The sequence below is a fragment of the Falco cherrug genome, chromosome 4, assembly GCF_023634085.1.
Source record: "Falco cherrug isolate bFalChe1 chromosome 4, bFalChe1.pri, whole genome shotgun sequence".
Lineage (NCBI taxonomy): Eukaryota > Metazoa > Chordata > Aves > Falconiformes > Falconidae > Falco > Falco cherrug.
Window position 1 is genome coordinate 100,495,141 of NC_073700.1, and position 20,149 is coordinate 100,515,289.

At 39.3% G+C, this 20,149-nt stretch overlaps 1 protein-coding gene across 2 annotated transcripts in view; it reads left to right on the plus strand.

Moving 5' to 3' along the window:
• ZNRF2 (zinc and ring finger 2) overlaps positions 1 to 20,110 on the plus strand; it is a 60,784-nt gene extending 40,674 nt beyond the window's left edge. The window contains exons 3-5 of one of the 2 annotated variants that reach the window (XM_055707907.1): positions 12,083 to 12,188; positions 12,916 to 12,993; positions 13,805 to 14,181. In XM_055707907.1, coding sequence (XP_055563882.1) covers positions 12,083 to 12,188; positions 12,916 to 12,973 — 164 coding nt within the window. In that variant the 3' untranslated portion in view covers positions 12,974 to 12,993; positions 13,805 to 14,181. The other variant, XM_055707906.1, reaches the window with a different exon arrangement.
• Positions 20,111 to 20,149: the final 39 nt, after the last annotated feature.

Sequence of the window (20,149 nt, forward strand, 5' to 3'; positions counted from 1 at the left end):
TAAGAGAGAATCTCAGGGGTTTAGTGGTGGTGGTGGTTGAGGTGAATATTACTTGTTTTACATTTCATGTAAGAGAAGGGGAGGCACAGATTTGTAAAGAAGCTATGACACCTCACTTTCATGGTTCGGGTTGGGGATGCTCAATACATGATTCTGAATTGTGTTGCTGTAATGAAGTAAGGCCGACATGCTTGGATCCTGCTGAGGAGGGCACACTGCAGGGATCACGTCCATTCACGTCTTGAACTTTTCTGTTTTGTTGCAAGTGTGATTTACTCTTTTAATGAACCTTTAGGGAGAAAGATGTTTGCTGGGTGATTCTCTGTGTACTTTCCCTTGAGCCAGGCCTAAATCTGCTGGACTGAACTGCCTGCGTCAGAGCCATCGTAAATCACTCCTGGCCAAAACCGCTGCCATGTCACCTCATACTTAATTCAGTTCTTGAGAGCGGAGCAACAATTTTTTTCTCAACACGTTAGAATCTTCTTTATATAAATGCATACAGTGCTGCAGGAATATTTTATATGCAGCACTGGATAAATACAGTAAAGCTTTTGACAACTATAGAACAAGCCTGCTTGTTTCTGAAAAAAAATAGAGAAAATAGGATCATTCATGTGGTGAATAGCTCAAGTTGTTTCTTTTCCTTATAAGCTATGCCTAACCTCAGATGCTGTCGTTGTCTGGTTTTGGTGCTGACAGTGCTGCTAAAGTCAAATGACAATTCTTGTCCTAGAAAATGACAGATACACCTGTGAACCAGTGCTGCAAAGAACATCTGCGCGTGACATGAGGAGTGATTCAGATCGGGTTAGAAGGGGACCCAATATATTGTGCTGTATGTCATTGTGTTTCTCTTACATAATGGCAGTGCAGTGCTGCATGCAGTAGAAAGCTAAGGGACAGTTTTGTTTGCTTGGTAGCAAGCGCTTACTGTGCTGTGACTGCATCATGTGATGTGGGCAGACAGGAGCTACCTTCCATGTCTTACACTTAATCAGTCTTTAGCTCTGAGAGGTCATTCAGAGGATGTCATAAATCGTGTCTGCAACTGCTGCAGTCTTGTGACTGCTGGGAATTTAGCTTCGGGGGAAATAATGTTCCTGGTTTTGTATGGTAATTCTGTGGTCTTTAAAGCTGATACCTCTAAAACCTTGAGATTTTACTCGTTCGTTAGTGGCAAACTGACTTATTTTTTTGTAGTTGCTCTGTGGAAACAAAACCCATGAAAATATACAGCATTCCCTAATCTCAGAGAGTAAGTTTCAGTGGCTGGATTTTGAAATAAAACTACTTGAAATCTTCAGGTTTTTAAAAATAAATGTCAAACTACATCTTGCTGAGATTGAGTGATCTGTGTAGGAATTTCATGGTATCTCCTTCCCTGAATTCCTCACTGTTTTGCAGGAACTAGAACAGATTATTCACAGATTAGGGGTTTTTTTTCTAAAGAAATATAAAAGAGTAAGAGGCACTTCTTGCTTAGAAACTGTTTGAAGGGCAGATCAATTGAATGACCTGAAATGTCATTTGCAATTTATTTTTTTCCTTCAGATTAAAAAGTTGCTTTAAAACCTGCTACCCTTTGCTTACTTAAATAGTCTTGTGCTTCTGAGTTGCAGTCTCAGCTCTTCAATGACAGAAGAAGTCAGCCCTGCTTTTGCAGGGTGTTTCAGTTGTAGAACAAGCCTAACACTGTAGAAACAAGCTGGGTGAAAACACTGTTAATGTGATAGAGTACTCTCACTTTTAAACTGGGGATTATTTTCACTGCTTACACAGGAGAAAAGATTACCAGGTTTTAGTATTTTTAACAAAATCCAGTGATTCTCCAACAAGCTGTAAACTGCCTATTGACAGGAATTAAATTGATTGTATACTGCTTATTGTACCATCCCTGGAGGAACCTCCTTGCTTCCCGAAGTTTGCGTAACTGTCTCACATGGCTACAGATTTCTTCAGCTGCAAAAATAACCCCAAGTTCTAACACACTGAAACAGGAAGAACTTCATTTAGTGCTGAACTGTATTAACTCTTATGAAACCTTGTTAAAGTTTGCTGATAAAAACCTCAGGCAACTTCCATTTTAACCCTGCACTAAGAGCTATCCATAATTTAAAGCCATATCAAATTTTCTTCATTTTGACCACGTTCCTCATCCCCTCCTTTCTTGTGCAAAGTTTCATTAGATAGACTTCACATATAATGTTTAGGTATTGGATAGCCTTCGTGTAGCTAAGCAATAATGTCATTTTCGTTGACAATTTTTAGCCCATAAGTAATGTTTGTTTGGAATGAAGAGATAGGGGGAGGATTTGTTTGATTAACACTTTTATCTTTTTTTTTTTTTTCTCCCCAGTTCCAAGTAAGTCTGTTTCAGTCTATGGCTTTATTAGCTGAAATTCCTTGTTGTCTTAATGATGTCCAATATTTTTGAAATTTAGATTTCAAAAATGAGAATAAAAATAAAACTTAATATAGCTGTAGAAATATACTGCCAGATTGTGTGCATAAACTTTGAACAGATACCGGAGAACTGTCTTTGGGGACTTTTGGAGGGTTCTTTTTGACACATCTCCCATGTTAATCTTTTTGTATTATTATTTGTGAATTATCATAATTGCTGAATGCTGTTGAAATTATGTGTGTGTTTTTTCTTGAACTTAAATTGCTAGGATCTATACATTGATGCTATATGCTTTAAAATACAAAGGAAGATTTATTGGCACTTTGTTGAGGTTTTTCGCCTTGAAATTAAAGATCCGTATACTTGCGATCTTACTAGGATAGTAAAAACTTGTAGGTACCTGTTAGCACCAGAAGTACTGTATCTCTATGCTTGCTGGAACAAATTATAATACTGGATTACAGGTTAGTGTAGAGCAGAAAAACAGAGATAACTTTGAGAACTCCAACTCAGTATTTGATGTTATCAGAACTTTTTGCATTCAGACATGTTTTGCATTCCATCTGTATCACCAGGATAATTGCATTTAAAATAGGAATAGCTTGTAAAAAGCAATCTGTCTGCTGTGAATTGAAAAAGCAGACAAGTAAAAATTATGATTTATACCCCTGTTCTGGGTATGCACATTGACACCAGACATGGCTCTAACTTGGAGAGGAGTGATCTCGAGCCTGCTGGGAAAAGCACCCTGTAGGCCTAGCACCTGGCACTGGGGCTAATAAGCCAGACTTTAGGCACGCTGAATTTTGGCACCAGTGTTTTCATTGTGTGTTGCTCAGTAATGCATTGTATCTTCCCTAAGAATAGTGTCTTAGTCAGACACACCTGTTTTTCGCCTCTCCTCCTGTTTTGAGCTTAGGCTTGTAGTTCCATCTTTCATGCCATCTTCCTTAGTGCACCCTATGCATTCATTTTGCATCAGATCAAACCAAAGTCTTCTACAGGCCTGCAAAGAAATGAGTCAATTATTTGGCCAATGTTAAAAGACTGGAAAAAAGACTTAGCAAAACTAGTTGTGCTCAGGGCACCTGTAGGAAGCCTGGAATAGGAATGTGAAAAAGGACAAAGGGAACAAAACACTGAATCAAATCCTACATCCAACTTCAAAACAAGTCACCATTTTAGTAATCTAAGTTGCCCAGAGTAACAGGGTAGCTAACTGCATCTGAGCTTTTTCTCTTTATTCGCCCTCTGCCTTTGCTCTTCAGGGATGCTATTGCTCTACCCTTTCCTTCCATGAAGGTTTCTAATGCGGCCACTTCACCTATATTTTGTGCATGAGAGTTCCCACAGATTTCAAGGCCAACACATCCCCATCGCACTGTTTATTGCCAATTGTTACTGGAATGAAAATTCTTAACTGAAAATCATTACAAAGCAATTTGTCTGGCTTCTGACCATGGTTTCAGTGATGGTGGATGGTTAAAACCTTGCCATTTGGAAAAAATGTCTTCTGCAACCTTTTTGTTCTTCCTTGTTGGGAATAAAATCAGCTTAGTCGCTTTAAAAAGTTGGCAAAGCAAGAGGGATCTCCTAACCTCGGTGGGGATCCTTTTGTACTGTCACATCAATGCCCTGCATTTGCAAGATCTTTTCCAATTTAGAACTGTCTTTCAGCTTGATCAAACAACCATCTTCTGTTGTACCTACTCTGCCACGTCCATGCTCTGCTTTACTTTCCCAGTCTTTGTGAACACTTGGTGTTAATGTCCACTCTTGATCTGGAAAAGCTGCTCGTTGTAACAGACTTACAGCATCATAGTTAAGTCTTTCTTTTGACCATAAAGCTATTTGAAGAGAACTGTCTCTGCACGGTATAAGAAAGGAATTCTTCACCCTCCTCCTGACCACAGTGGGGTCTTTTCTTCATTAGTTTATTAACTGATTCCCAAGTGATTTACTCCCAGAAGGAAGCTTCTGTAGATAAATACTCATGGGGTTTTATGCCTGGTTGGTTGCGGTGGAGTTTTGAGGGGTTTGGTTTGGGTTTGGTTTTTTTTGCTTGTTTGTTTTGGGCTTTTTACCATTGGTGAAGTAAACTGCTACACAAAGCAAACTGGACTTCAGGCCTCTCTTGTTTTTCTTGAATGTGCCCCCCTTAGTGACAAGACTTAAATTCTGCCTATTGCTCAGGGGGGAACTGTATGGTTCAGCCTCCTTTGGACTGGACCTCTAGATTGCAGTCCCAAGTTCTCAACAGGCTTAAACTCATTTTCAACTGTCATAGCCATTTCTTAGTACTGGTACAGATTGGCAGGTACATATAAGTAGCCCTTAAATATTTTGCTTTGTTCTGCTCTCAAAGATAAGAAATAAGAATAAAAATGATTAATTTCTGCATGTGTGGATCCTGCACTGATATTCTTCTTTCTTGCCTGCTTCTGTAAGTTTCCTTCATTCCAGCTATCTCCAGCTGCCTGTAAGAAACAGTCCTCTAGCTGCAGCAAACTCCTTGTCAGCAATACATGCTGGTTGCCCCTGGCCATTTACTCAACCACTCCTTCTTTTGTAGCATATTTGTGGTGTAAGATCCTCTTTGATGGTAAACTCAGCCTTGAGAAGTGTAAATCATTCTTACCCGATGGAGCCAAGGAGGAGATATTCCCAAAGTGATTGTTCCTTGCACTGTTTCCTAAGGAGTCTTATTTTGCAGTTGTTTCATTTCTTGTGGGTTTGCCCCTTTACATGCTACTTTTGATTTAACTCCTGACATTCAAGATTAATACCCGATAACCTGAGAGGTCATCCAATATTGATTAAAACCCAAGAAAACAGCCTAAAGGCAGCTTCCTTGTTCCATGCACTGCAATAAACAGCTTTTGTTTCAGACAGTATGTGCTGGGGTGCACCATTCACAATGGGGTTTCACAGGGGGGCACTAGTTTGGTACTGTTGCACTCAAGGCTTTTTTACCCAGTCACCTCTGGATGAGACAATATTTAGAAGTATTTTCATCTCTCAGGAATAGTATTTCTGAAGGGGGGCACGGGAAGCCTTGGGACAAACACAGCATGCCAAGGAAGACTATTCAAGAGCAAGTGTACCCCATGGGTCATTCAAAACACAAATATACATCAGTTCAGTTGGAATGGGGACTTAGTACAGGGTGGGTAAGGCTGGCACAAAGTCTCTACATTGCGTTCTGGAGGACAAGAGTGTTTATTTGTGGTTTGTTTGTGAACAGATGTAGCTCTTTGGCCCTTTCTAGACTAAAACTTGATAGTTTAAGGACATGGTACTTACAAATGTGGTGAGCAGAACTTATCTTTAGAAGTCAGTGCAACAAGAGAAAGTCATTTAACTGTCTTGAGGTGATTTAGTGTTCAAGGGTGTCTCAAACTGCAAGCAGACTGATTAAACAGAAGTTGGAAAGACTGTAGCTTAAGCAGAAGTTTTGGAGTCAATCAGATAATTGTCTCTGTATCAAGAACAAATCTTTAATCACTGTGGAAACGCATAGTCACTCTGGCAATGCCTCAAGATAGGAGCACAAGACTTTTAACGTCCAATTGGGTTGATAAAATTTATCTTGTAGAGGTATCTATGCCACCCAGCACCTTCTACCAGAAGTATAAATATGGACTGAGAAAATTGGTACACTGATCACAACAGCATAGGAGTGGCTGTGGACGTTGTTGCTCGGAAGCGAGGAGCTTTATTTCGCAGACTACTTGGCCTTTTTTCAAAGCCTAGCTCTTTGCTGGGAATTCTGGGACGCAAGCTTGACTTTGTCTATGAGCAAGGTGTCTGAATTCGGCATTGTGTGAAAGCTGTTTTTTATTTAAACCTGGGATTTAAATTTTTTTTGCAGAACTGTAGCTTGTATTGACACCATGTATCTTAAAAGTTGTGGGTAAATTCCATTGTGGCCACTGAAGCAAACATCTTTACAAAAGAACTGTTTCCCTCGGTGCACAAATCCCTCTCCCCTCTATGTTATTTAGGTTACCTAATTAGAATTCATCCAGGTAGCTAGGACTATACAGGCTTTTATACTCAACCTGCTCCCTAAAATGTATTTCTATTGCTACTATTTCAGTTTCTATCTTTATTCAACAAAAAGTGAGTATTTTTTTCTTTGCTGTTCACCTGATCTTTATCTGTCTGAACAGGAAGCATCTAGCTGTTTCTCAGAACTGGCTTCTGAAAGCTGAGAATGTCCCACAAAAATCTAAATCCAGTTTTTCAGACATTGGGGTAGCTGAGAAACAATGAAACTTCTGCAGCCACCTTTCTCTAGCTCAGTGTGTGTGTTGTGATACAAGTATTGCCACTTAGGCCTGATTCTGCCAATATTTTTCTTGTGTGACTTTCACTTTGTTTTGTGTGTTCCTTCCCCTTTACCTTTTTGTCTTAAGAGGAGGGAGCACCGAAGATTATAGGCAACGTTTGTGCAGGAAGTCTCTGTTCATATATAGATATCTCAGTGTTGGACCAACACTCAGCAAGACGAGAAGGAAGGGAAAAACTAGGATAATTCTTGGACTTTGAACAGGGAATTCAGGCCAGTAATGGGCTACCATATTGCAAGAGATAAAGAATGAAATGCCAAACGACCCCACTCCCCAAATTCATCAAACTCTGTCAGTATTGGAGGAAGTATCACGTGTTGTAGCTGGTTAGTTTGTATAGAGAGGTTATGGTTTTGTTTATTGTGGTGGGGAAGATGTTTTTACATTGCTTAAGTTCCAGGTGTTACCATGCAAGTCATGCAATGGTGTTTGGGGTTATTCTGCCTGTCAGAAGTGCACAAAAAGTTGCAACAAGTGCTTGTTTGAATAGCATATGTGTATTAGTTTTTTCAGCAGTATAAAAGGGAATTTCGATTGAAGTCAGGAGAGCTGAATTCTGAACTTCCACGTGCTCAACTTTCTGGTGTTGTGAATCCTGGAAACCACTTCACCATGGCTCAAGTATTAACACTAGATGTTAAAAATCTTCCCTTTTGAATCTGATCTAGAGGAGCTGCTTGTATTAGAGCAATAAGAACTGTTTCTGGTATTTTTGGAAGTTGGAAGAATTATTTCTGGAACTTGTAACAGATATATGGTAATGTGTACTATCTAAAGGAAGTTTCATCAATATTTTTTCTAACCTCTTACAGGTCTTGTTTTACCAATAACAGTGCTGGTAAGATACTGTTCAGAAGTATATTCCAATTAAGTTTCAGTCGTGTTCCTGAAAGGGTGTACTTTTGTGGTGTCCTTCACTATTATGCTAGCTGTGATGGCACCTTCCACAGACATCTAAACTGCTAAGTTTTAGAAAAAATACAAGTATTTTGAAAAATTGTCATACTGGATTAGATCAAAGGTCTTTCTAACTTCGTGTTCTGTTCCCAGTGAATGCCTAGAGAGAAATAAAATACTGCAGCTACAAGGTGATATTTCCCCATATACTATTGCCATCTCTGTGATTTGTGACTTGGTGTTTCCTGAGCCGAGGGCCATATCTGTCTGTTTTTAAAAAGAAAAACCAAAAAGTAGTAGCACAGATTTTAGTGACTTAATCCGTAAGATATGTATTGCACATGCTTTTGCTGTCCTCTGTTTAAAGACAAACTATTTTATCACAGGCATTGCCTATGATTTTAACCATGGCTGCAGTTGGTGGCTTTGATAGTTGTTGGATATATTTTTCAAAAGTTCCAGAAAAAGTTTTTAGTTGGTAAAGTACGTGCAAAATTGCCAGGTTGATTGTATTTTAATTCAGTACTGCCTATTGTGCTATAAATGTAGGAGTGGAGTAGAATGTATTTTTCGGTAAAGATAAAAGTAGAGTTTTAAGAGGAAAAATTACTGATGACCAGAAGTTAAAACAGTAGTAGTATTAACCAGGGATAGAGGAGGGGAGGAGGAAGAAGTACTTGAGTAGACACAGGAGGGAAATACTACGCTCTTTTGCCAGATTTCATCTTTGACACCAGCCTTTGGCTAGTGAGTACTTGTTCAAATAGCTGGGAAGGCGGAGGAGTGTTTACCTACTATTTGGTGCAAGGCAGATGGATGTGGGGGTGCGGCGAGTGTTTGTGTATGTACCCATGTGTGGGCGAAATGGAAAAATGTGGCCTCTGCTTATTTCCTCTTCCCAGTTCCATTTAGGTAATATTCACATAAATGTTTTAATCGTAACATTGATGAAATCTCAAACTGTTCTTTTTTTTTTCTCCCCTAAGAGAAAAAGAAAAAGAATACTATGTATCTGCTGAATCACTGCTGCAGGAAGATATGAAAACAAAAAACCAGTTCAGGCTGCAGTGGTTCTGTGCAAAATGATTTACACATTTTTCTGTAACAGATATGTTTAAAAGGTGGCGTTAAATGGCCCTTAAACTGACTTCCATCTGGTATAAGCCAGTGTTGGTACAGGAGAGTGCTGTATGGAACAAGTACAGAACAAATTCTAACCGGATGCAGGTCTAATTTTTTTTCCTTTTACTCCTTTTTCTTTATCTGGGATTGGTGATCCAAATCACCTAAAAAGGGAGTCAGTCCCTAAGTGTCATAGGTCCATGAAGGATTTGGGTTTGCTGTCACCACTCTATGTGTGGTATCAATTATGAGCATAATTACATGGATTTGGAGTCTGTTAATGTGCAGTGCCAAGTTGCATGTGGGCATTTATAGCAGTTGGGTATTTTGTACTAATTTTTTCAGTATTAGTGCTTTTGTCTTGCACATGAACCTGGTAAGATTTGTAAGGTTAACAGAAGAAGTAGGGAATGCTGTCTCCGTGTTATTTCAGAGGAAGAAAGGCATCGAGACCTGTTAACAAAGTCTCTTCTGCAGGGGTGACAGAACTCAGAACTATGTCTCTGAGGCCCCAGCCATGCCAGCCACTGTCAGCATTCACACCAGCTCTTTCTGACGTGACTAGACAAAGCCCAGTGTGTGCCCAGCGGCTCATCCCAGTGGGAAAGCCTGGGATGAAGCCAGGGAGAGCAGCAAGCTGTTTGCCTAGGACTTGTGCAGTAGGGCCAGTATTGGCAAGAGGGAGGCCAGTGGCCATTGGGGAGAGCACTGGAGGGAAGTAAAGGAGTCTCAGACTCTTACGCCAGGGCTGGTGGGCAATACAAATGTTTGAATTGGCACCTTGCCCTAGCGTTAGCCAAAAGGTGCAGAATCTTGTTAAATTGCTCAGCGGGAGTTCAGACCCAAGCGTTGTTCAGCCTGGGGAGTGCACAATAAGCCAGACTTGTACAATAGAGAATGATGGGAATGCAGTTCACGGGAATGTTTTCTTCTATAAGTTGTATTTTTATTGGACAGATTTTTAACTTTTGTCATCAAAGCTTGACTAAACGCTTCTCTCTTGAGAGCGCTGAGGGATGGAGGCTGGGGTTTAATTCACTGGAGGTATCTTAGTGCCATTTTGTTTTGGGTACCACCTGCTGATCTGCTAAAGTGACTCCTGGAAAAATAACTTTTTAACAAGTATGCTCTGTGTATATGATACATGTTTGAATTATTAATGGCACCTCTTCCTGCAATCTAGCTGTGGGAAGAGAGTAGGTCTGCTCACTGGACTTTTGGCAAAGTACTTGTGCAAAGAGACAGTCTAGGGGCGTAGTGTCTGAGTGCCTTAGGCAAAGATTAATATCTCTGTAGCAGGACAATGCTGTCTGGAGAATCTTTGCCTCTTGGTGTCAGATATTAAAGCAACTTTTCATATTAAAAAGCCAAACCAAAACAAAACCCCAGCAACCTCAAGGAAGTATTTATCCTTAGCACCCTCTTCTGGGCAAGTTCTTAGTGTCAGGATTTTGTAACAACAGATAAAAGTTCTTAAAGATCTTTTGTATTGTTATAAATTGCTTTGTCTCTTGGGTACCTTTAATGTTCTCAGAAGTTTGCAGCTTCTAATAGAACGACAAAATACATTTCTTAATGTGATGTCTGCTGATAATACTACTGTGTGTAATATACATTTTTTATTTCTTCACTGTGGTGGATATATATTGTTTATTATTTTGTTTTGAATATTTTCAAAATGCCACACGTGGTATTATACAGTATTTTTAGCATAACCAGTGAGTATAGCAGAGACTGAAATAAGCACTGTTTTAGTAACCCACGCATCTGCAAGACGGCTTGCTGTCGTTCTCAGGGAAACAAGGTAGACCTAATTTCATTTCATTTTTTGCTGGCACAATAACTTTTTAGTTGTCTGCTTGTCATTTTCTGTGCATTTGGAATGCTGTAGTGGTGAGTATTGGAGCCACCAGAGAGAATAGCGTAGAGCTGGTGGTTTCTCAGTCATACCTGGGAACTGTACTCTACATAAATAGTCCCTTCAGGCTCCTTTTGGTTAAGAAGGGGAAGCTTTTCCCATGAAACTGTGGAAGTTTGAACATGTGGGGGCTTCACTTTGCTAAGTGTGCACCTCTGCCAGAAAGTGCCAGCTTGGTTGCTACATGGTTCCTTGTTGGGAATGCTTTGTGCGCTGTACAAGGTCATGTCTAACTGGGACTGCTAACCTGATCCCGGCAAAGGCGAGCTCCTGTTTTGCTTTGTGCTAAGACCAAATTCTGCATCCCATGTTCTGGCTAAGAGAAGTGTCCAAGAGAGTAGGGTTTTATTAAAAAATAATATATTTTCCCAGAAGCTTCTCTATGAGAGCCAGCTCTTGTGCATTCCTAGTAACTTACTTTCTCCTCCTTTTTTTGGGGACCCGTTAATGCTGCAAAGAATTCAGTATCTCCAGGAATTCAGGGTCTTTAGAGCTATACAACACTATCATTCCCTGATGGAAAACTCCCACTCCTGTTGCTAGCAGTTGCATATTTTACATTGAGGAAAAAGTGGATGGGATGTGGTAGAACATGTTGACATGGTGCGAGGAGGAGGTTAAAGATGTGAAATATGAGTTCCGGCAAGGCTGGTAAAAGAAAACCAGATGTATAGAGGAGAAATAAGTAGAAGAGTAGAAAAAGTGAATGATAGGCTAAGTGATACACTAGATAAGTGTTTAGAAATTAAGAATATCTTTATCTAGATAACCATCTGCAGTGTCCTGTCTGGAGAAATGTTAGATTCAGGCTTGAACTTAACCTCCGCAGTAAAAACTGAGCACAGGGAAGAAGGTACAGCTAGGAAAAACCCACCCAGCATGAATCCTCAAAGCCCTGAAGGCATTACATACTGTCTGTATGAAGAATCCAACATGTCCAGTGCTTACCTAGCTCTTGGGGTCAGCGGCACAGCATGGGTCTGCTGTGGCTGCGTGGTTCGGAGTGCAGGTTTCCCAGGTCAGATCAAAGCAGCCTGTGTGGTGGGGTATGGATCTGCTGGGAGAGTATAAACTCCGAAGGGATACTGGCTGTTGATTATGGCTGCACCTCTTCTGCTTATTGGTGTCTTCCTACTTGACTTCATTTTGAGCTACAGCTGTGTTGTTCAGGCGAGAAATGAATCTTAACCATATTTTAATTTGACCTGCTAAGTGGTCTTCCATCAGGAATCTTCAGTCAGCTGGTGTGGGACTGATCCTCACCTTGACTGGGCTTTCTGCAGGACAAAGAGTATCTTTTGTAGCTGTCCTCGATGTTCCAAATAAACAACATTTCACTTGTAGCAGTCTGCATTTTAACCATTAAACTTTGTGCTCTTTCTTCAGAGGATGTGCTGAGTAAAGATGCTGGGGAGTGTGCAATATGCCTGGAAGAGCTGCAGCAAGGAGATACTATAGCACGGCTGCCTTGCCTCTGCATATATCATAAAGGGCAAGTATTCCTCCGGATGCATATACAATTCCAGAAGGTTATATTTATTGGGTACTTCCTCTGAGGGGGTGCTTAAAAGAGTGCTAAAATTTAGTTGCTTTTTATATTCAAAAAATGAACAACAAAGAAACAATAGGAGCAACACTAAAGATGTATTTAAAATTACATCTTTCTGCATCTCCACCAATGTTTTTGAAGTCATTTTTCCCTACTGTAGTCTACTCATGCTTGCATGAAAGCCCACAGGAAAAATAAGGCAAAATCACCTGTATAGGGAGGGAGCTTAGATTTGCATGTACTTAAGTTTTGTGAAATGCTGATAGACTTGGAGGGAGAGGAGAGGACACTTTTTAAACCTGTTTCATATTTGTTTTCACTAGTGTCTGTAACTACAGGAAGTAAAATGTCAATGAATGATATAAGCAAGATGTTAGTAGTGAAATAACCTGTATATAAAAGCTGGATAGTAACTTGTAAAATGCTTCCTTAGAAAATGTTAACAGTTCAGAAATTAAATTTTTCAACAGTGTTTAATATCCAAATATTTGTGTGGTTTGGGATTATTAAATTTTCCAGGGATGTGTGTATATACATGTACTTCTTTGTATAACATAAAATCCTACTAGTATTTGAAACTATGAGAAACCAATTTATATTTGTATCTTAGTGCTAAATGTTCCTGAGGTATTAATGTCAATTGTTTTAATTTTTGTCTTGTATCCAACAGCTGCATAGATGAATGGTTTGAAGTAAATAGATCTTGCCCTGAGCATCCATCAGATTAAGACAAGATTCATGTTTTTAGGTAATACTTATTTTTAGACTCATACATTTCAACAATAAATATCTTAATTATCTGAGATAACTCTTTATGCTATTTTTTTTTAATTTGTGGATCTTCTACTGTGTCTCAGAACTGCAATATTAATCAGTAAGTATTGATGTATACTGCAATATATAAAAGGTTTCTGCATCCTTATATGACATGGTCTGAAATGATGCATTCCAGTTTTAGTACTGGAAAATGGCAAGTTAGTGCCAGTAAAGCTTTAGCATTAACTTTTTAAAGAGTATTTTTTCTAGAAGTGAAACAAAATTAAAATAATACAATTGTGTAATTTTGGATTGTTCCATGAGTACTGGCATTTATTTCTGACAGAAAGCTTTTGGAATCATATGAAAAAGTTAAAACTAGGTATTTTCAAACCCCCTTTCATGTTAATGCATTCCAGAGTGTTTAAAATATATAAAAAAATAAAAAATGTAAACATGTTTCTATCCATCCCATCTTACAGAGGTTCACATTTTTCCAGCTTATGTTTTGTGTTAATGATTGCAGATCTGCAATCAGTGACAAAGGTTTAAAGGATAGGTTTATTCTTTTAGTTGACTAGCTCGAAAACTTTATCTTGCATTAAATTACTGCCCCCTAAGCATTGCAAAACTCATTGACAGTCATCATAATTCTTAGGGAAATGGAGATGTCTGAAATTCTGGCTGGTAGCTGGGGGTTTGGTTTTATTGTTCTATTGAAATTAAGAAAAAAATAATCTGAAGACTTCATTGGCATTTATTTGTTCATTTTTTTCATCTCATTTAACGAATCTGCGTTGCAGGTCACATTGCAGTGCTATCGTTGTCAAAAGGGTAGCAGAGAAGAAGTCTGAGGGAAGGTATCCTGCTACAGGGATAATTGTTTTAACTTCAGGGCAGTGTTAGTCAAAATTAATAAACAAACACGTTTCCTATGTTGCCCCCCAAAAATTGTATTGTGGAAGAAGCCTGCATACTGTATATGAACACATCTGTCTCTGTACATGCTCATGGGTGTCTAACCTCATGTTAAATTCTGTCTGCTTTTTTTGACAGCAGAGATGGTGATAACTGGGGGCTTAGGGAAAAGGGGAAGGAAAACACGGTAGTTGTGCCCATGCTATTTGAGTGTGTCATATACTGAAATAGCTGAAGTGATGGTACTTGGTCTTCTGCTTTTTCAACAGCTGCTTCCACTGATCATAGGAGATGTGAGGTTCCCTTGCTGAACACAGCGTGCCTGGCTTGAGACTTAACAGTTCTTTGTGGCTGAAAAAGGCAAAGATGAACAGTGACATGGAAAAAAGCATTGCAGACACCAGTTACTTGCCAGTACTGCTTGGTATACCAAACACTCATGCAAAGGACACACAGGGATTTTGAAAATGCTGCACATTCTGTAACAATCGACTCCCCACAGACATTGCTGACACTATTTTGTATCGAAGGCCAAAGTTCCTAATTTCAGCCTAACTTCTGGTTCTGTGAAGAAGCAGGTTATTGGACATGTTTCCTACTGCCTCAAGTGGAAGCAGAGATGTTCGATACGTGCGATCTGAGACCCTTGCAGGAGGATGGCCCCGGTTTCGAGTGGGAACGTTTTCACCTTCTCATTGGCTGGAGTAAATGGCAAACTAAATATAATCTAACAGTGTGACCTTAATTTACTGAATTCACACCCTGTTTTATGTTCTTCACTTTTTTCAAGAACAGAAAACATAAACTTCTCTGCATAGGAATACTATATTTCAAAATTTTGTAACTAAACCTTTGTCACAATGCAGTCCAAAGAGTAAAACCAAGACAGGTAACTAATTTATATTGATCAAGCTATAGGGATTGTTGAAATCTGCACACTGTATTGCTATTTAAGTAACTTAAACTTCTCTTTTACTGCTTGTGAGTAAAAACAAACAAAAAAAATGCAGCAAAGCAAAATCTTACAGCTATGCAACTTTTTTTTAAACAGAAAAAAAAATAAGAATTACCAATTTTAAGTGCTGCCAGTTAAGGTAATTTGTTTAACGGGTATTTTTTTAAAAATGTTTCAGGTAATTATTTTATTGTACTTCTCTCATCTCTAAGCTGCCTCCTGAGGTGTAAATGAATAATTGCAAATGTGGGCACAGTAAGAGGTTTTTATAGGTGTGGGCGAGATAACATCGAGGTGGGATTTGTGTTTCAATTTTTAAAACACGTGTAAGTTTTTGTTTCTTTGTTTAAATGTTTTTTTGATGGCAGGATCTGTAGTACTTTGCGTCTAATTCTATGGTCTCTTCATGTGGAGACCAGCATCTGACAGTGTGGTTTGGGTTGTTTTTTTTTAAAATGCACCTGCATTTGTCTAATTTATTATCATTGTTATTATTATTATTATTATTTTACTGTATTATATTGGTATCATCAGGGATCCACTAAACACAGGATGTCTCTGGGGGGGTACACCAAGCAAAACTGTGGATAAGTATTCGTTCCCATAAAGTATCGCAGTTCAAAAACAAGAGAGGAGAAAAAAAAACAGTAAACTGGAACAGGTATCAGGGTGTAGAAGCATACTTTTTTTTTTTTTTTCCCCCAGGAATTAAACATAGTAGCTTCTGAATTTCACAGCACAGGGAAGAGTTTATGACTATTTATTAGTGACAGCATTTTTAGTGGGTTTCAATGGTTAAAAGAAATTGCACAACACTTTGAACATTTTTCTTGTACATAAATAATTCTGCTCTTTTTTCATTTAAGTACATATTTCTTTCTGTTGCTACTGTGATTCATATCAAAAAGGGCAAAGAACAGGAGCAACTGCTGCTATCTGGAGAACAAGTGCAGTGCATGTTACTAAACTATCTTGTTTGCAGAGCAATTCTTGCCTGGGTAATATATCCTCCTGAATGTTGCTCTGTAAAATGCCTTTGTTATGCTGCAAATCTAAAGGAGTCTAAACTAGATAATTGTCATAATCACCAGTGCGATTTCTACATTTTGGGGCTTGCATCAGTGGTTTCAGCTGAACCTGTAACTATGGGGCCCTATTGTATTCTCTTTTTCAGTGGGAGCAGAATCATTTTGTCACACTTTCAATTCTGTAGTCACATCAAATGTGCAGGTGTTCCCTGTACAGTTTCCTTTTCATCCAAGACTACTTGTGTTGCCTTGTATTATCATGGGGGCGAGGGAGGGGATGAGGAATTACAGCACTTGTAATACTCAAATAGTGGTGTTGCCTGCAGGCCCACTTTTCCAATGTTTTAAATTCCTGCTGTCTTCTGAAAGTACAGCTTTTGCATTTGCATTGATTTAATGTTTACTGTTGGCTTCATGCCTACAGAAACTCACCTGTAATAAAGTAAAGGGGGTAGGTAAGTGTTTTGGTGTCCTGTGCTCTGAGGTCATAGATAGCCTTTGGCTTGGGGTTTAAGTACGTAAATATTATAAACTTTATAATCTGTTTACAATTTAAGCTCGGTTTTGGTAGTTCATATTTTTAGTTCATTTACTGTTGGCTTTTTTTTTTTTTTGGTTTGGGGTTTTGCTTTTGGTTGGTTGGTTGTTTTTTTTTCCCAAAACCTTAATTTTCTGTATTGAGATGCAGGTAGCTGGTTTTAAGATCCAGTGGTTATCACTGCTGTCCTACGTTTAGGACCAGCGTTTGAAAAGCATGCCACTAGCAATTGCACTGATGTGTGGCAAGAGTCCATTGCTGCTTCCATCAGCACAGCAGAGCAGCAATACCTTGGATTATTTGAGGAACTGATATGAGGTCAGTCTTAGATCCTAGTTTGGCATTCTTGGTATCCATAAATCTCTTCTGAAAGGCTATGGGAGGTTTTCTTGTGTCAAAAATATAGACCAAGCCTAGAATGACCCTGGAAGCATGAGAGTGATGCTTAGGTTTGAAAACGCCTGTGGAAACTCACCTACATAAGCTTTCTATCACCAGCTGTGTTGGTCAGCTGGCGATGACCGTGCTATAGATGTAGCTCTAGTCATAGGAAACACCTTCATTGTAAAAACAGCCTCACAGTGGTCCTGAGTCATCGTGCTTCAGAAAGGGAAAGTAAACATCAAATAAGTGTGTCTGGATCAAGGGATACCACAATTGTCCACAAGAAGCAATAACTTCAGATTACGGTGCGATATGCTTCTTTGCCTGTAAGTATCTTGAGATTGCCAATTCTGTGCTGTTTGAGTACTTTCTGTCGTTTGACCTGTATCTTCCCTAAGTATGTAAGGGTGTGAAATAATTCCCATACTCAGGTCTGCCATAAACATGCTGCTTGCCAGCAGGGGAAGAGTAGACTCCATGCTGTCTTGAAATGTGAGGTTTCTCTGAACTTGTAACATACCCATGTATCTTGCGTAGCAACTTGTGTTTTGAAGTTTATAGTGGAGGTAGCTATGCGTTGGGTTGTATATAACTGTATCCCATACAATACCAAGAGAGCCATGCTACTGTCAGCACAGGGCACCCCTTGTCCTGTCTCTTATAAATTAGTATGTCTGTAATAACAGTTCCCAGTTGAAGGAGGTAGCTACTTTTCTTTCAATGTGTACATTCAATGATGAGGTCTGTGGGACATAAAAGCGAAAATACAAAGCACACTGCAAATGTGTGGTATTTTATTTTTGGGAAGAATAAAGCCTAAAACGGGTGGTCTTATTTGTAATCAATTTAACTTTCGTGTTCAAGGGTAAGTTTACTGCAGTATTTTGAAATGGGAAATATGTAGGTGATGTACAAAGACATGGGTGGATACTTGTGACTTTCTTTTTTCCTCTCCCCTGCTTCCCTCCCCTCCCCCCCTTATGATGGAAAGGGGGGCTTATGACTGAATCTCGAGCTTTATACATTTATCCTAGTTCTTAACATTAGAAGCATTGGATTTTAATTAAGACTTCACTGAAAGGCTGGAGAGCTGGTGAAACTGACTCCCAGAAGACTAAAATCTCAACAAATGCGGGAAAGATAATTTTTATACATAAATTTGGGTCTTTGGTGTTTCCGGATGAAAAATGTTTAATACATAAGATGTGCTTACGAGTGCTTTTAGTACACTGCCTTTTCCATGTGAGGGCTTCAGAAACTTGTTCCATTTCTTCTGTGTTCCGCCAAAAGCAGGGAACTTGGCACTTGAATGTTACTGCTATCTCTACGCAAACAGCAACAAAGCATATGTTGATTTTGATATAGGCCATGATCTCTCTGAATTTCTGTGAATTTCAGCTGATTCCCCATATTGAAAGGGAATATTTGTGTGCAAGTTTGGTATTGCTGTTTTGTACCTACTCATTTTGCTGTACAGTTGGGAGCTCCCTGCTGAGAGACTACCGTGTCCCCAGGAGTGCAGAAGTGCTGCTGTGGGATCTTCCAGCTCGCCTTTGCCGGTGGAGGATTGTTTCATTTTTTGATGAGTGCTATATTTTATGATTCACTTTGTACCCTTCCAAGCTTAAAAGTCATTTTAGTATCAATTTCTTCTCTTCCTAGCTGAAGACATGATACATTTTAGGCCATATTCTCTCAGTCTTTGGACAGGCTTTCCATTGGCATCAACAAAAGTAACGTAAGGTTGTAGCTGGAAGAGGAGGACTTGTTACAGGTTTGCTACAACCCAGCCAGATGTGTTTTTTCCTGCAGCAGTGTCATCAGCTCATACCACTTAACTTCTTGTCATTCAAAAGACTCTGCGTGAGAAATTTGTGACAGAACTATGTCCAGGACTTGTTTCCTGAATGTAAATCTTCTGATGTTTCTCCATGTAAATTAACCTGCTTCTAAAGTCAAGTTGAAGATGTTTTAGCCTGTTGGGGGGGTAGAAAAAAACCCCAGTCCTTACTCTCAAGTTGTCTCAAGCTACATTTGGTTATCTTACTGCACAGTTTGGCTGGCTTCCCAAGCTGCTGCATCGCTGCATCGTGTTCTGTAAAGTCATTTCTCAATTAAGTACGTCAGAGCTGATGGTGGGATAAACTGTAAAATGACCTCACTGTGGGGCATTATTAGTTGCTGAAGACTTGCTCAGGTAAACCAGCATAGGAATATCCTGCACCTGAAAAAGGTTGGACTTGGTTCTGTCTTTGATCTAGTAAGTTGCCAGTGTGCAAAGAAGTAAAAGGCAGCAAGCCCGCTAGCTGATCTTTCTGGCAGCTTTTAATCTATGTATGTTTGTTTGAGAGACTTTTGCCCTTGGGTGTGCTTTGGCAAAGATTTTGCAATGATAAGTAGGATTTGCTTGATTCTGGCAGAGTTTCAAGTGTAAGTAACCCGACATTGCAAGAACATAATCTGTTGCTGAATCCTGTTCCTCTTGTTTTCCCTCAAATCTGTCCCTTTTATGGCTAATTTGTTATATTTAATAGTAAACACCTCTCAACACGACGGGTCACAAGCTCTCAAGGTGTGAAATGCTAACAGGAAGAGACATCAAAGCGTGATTCTGTGCTCTTCCTGTATATATTAAGATGAAGCTGAAGTTTTTTTGATATCGTACAGTCAAGAATTCCCTCCTAGCTGATATTGCCAAAGCACTGTAACTTTCAAGGAAGAAGGGAGGTGGCTTAGCTGTAGAGGGGATGTTTTAATGAACTGCTTAATTTTAAAAGCTGCGGCATCACACTGAACGAGTGCTGATCCAGCATTAACCTTATCACTTGAATGAAAAATCTCATTCTGGCTCGCCCTACCCTTTGGCAGGTACCTGCTGGTAGGGAGCAGAGTACATATTCCCCTCTTTTATACGCCTCTTCCCACAGAGCTAACCCTGCCTACAACGAGTTAGAGGGAACTCTGAACTGTCTTCTGAAATGCCACCCGTACGTGCAGTGGTGATGGACAAGATGTCTTCCTTCATTACCCAGACCAGAAATCGGAATGTAATTTGCAATGTCTAATGTAAACCACCTTTTTTTTTGTTGTGGTTTTTTTTTTTTTCTTTAAATTGAACAGTATGATTGCAAGTTGACTTAAGTTGTTCTAAGGTACTCTTTTCAGTGGTTTGCCAGTACATAATCATGAATGAAAATATTTTTTTTATTGATTTTTAGGTTGTATGTTTAACATTCCATTCATGTAAAATATGTACAAATATATGTAATAAATCTTTTGAAGCACAGTTTTCTCCACACTTCCAGGTGATTTTTATTTTTTTTAA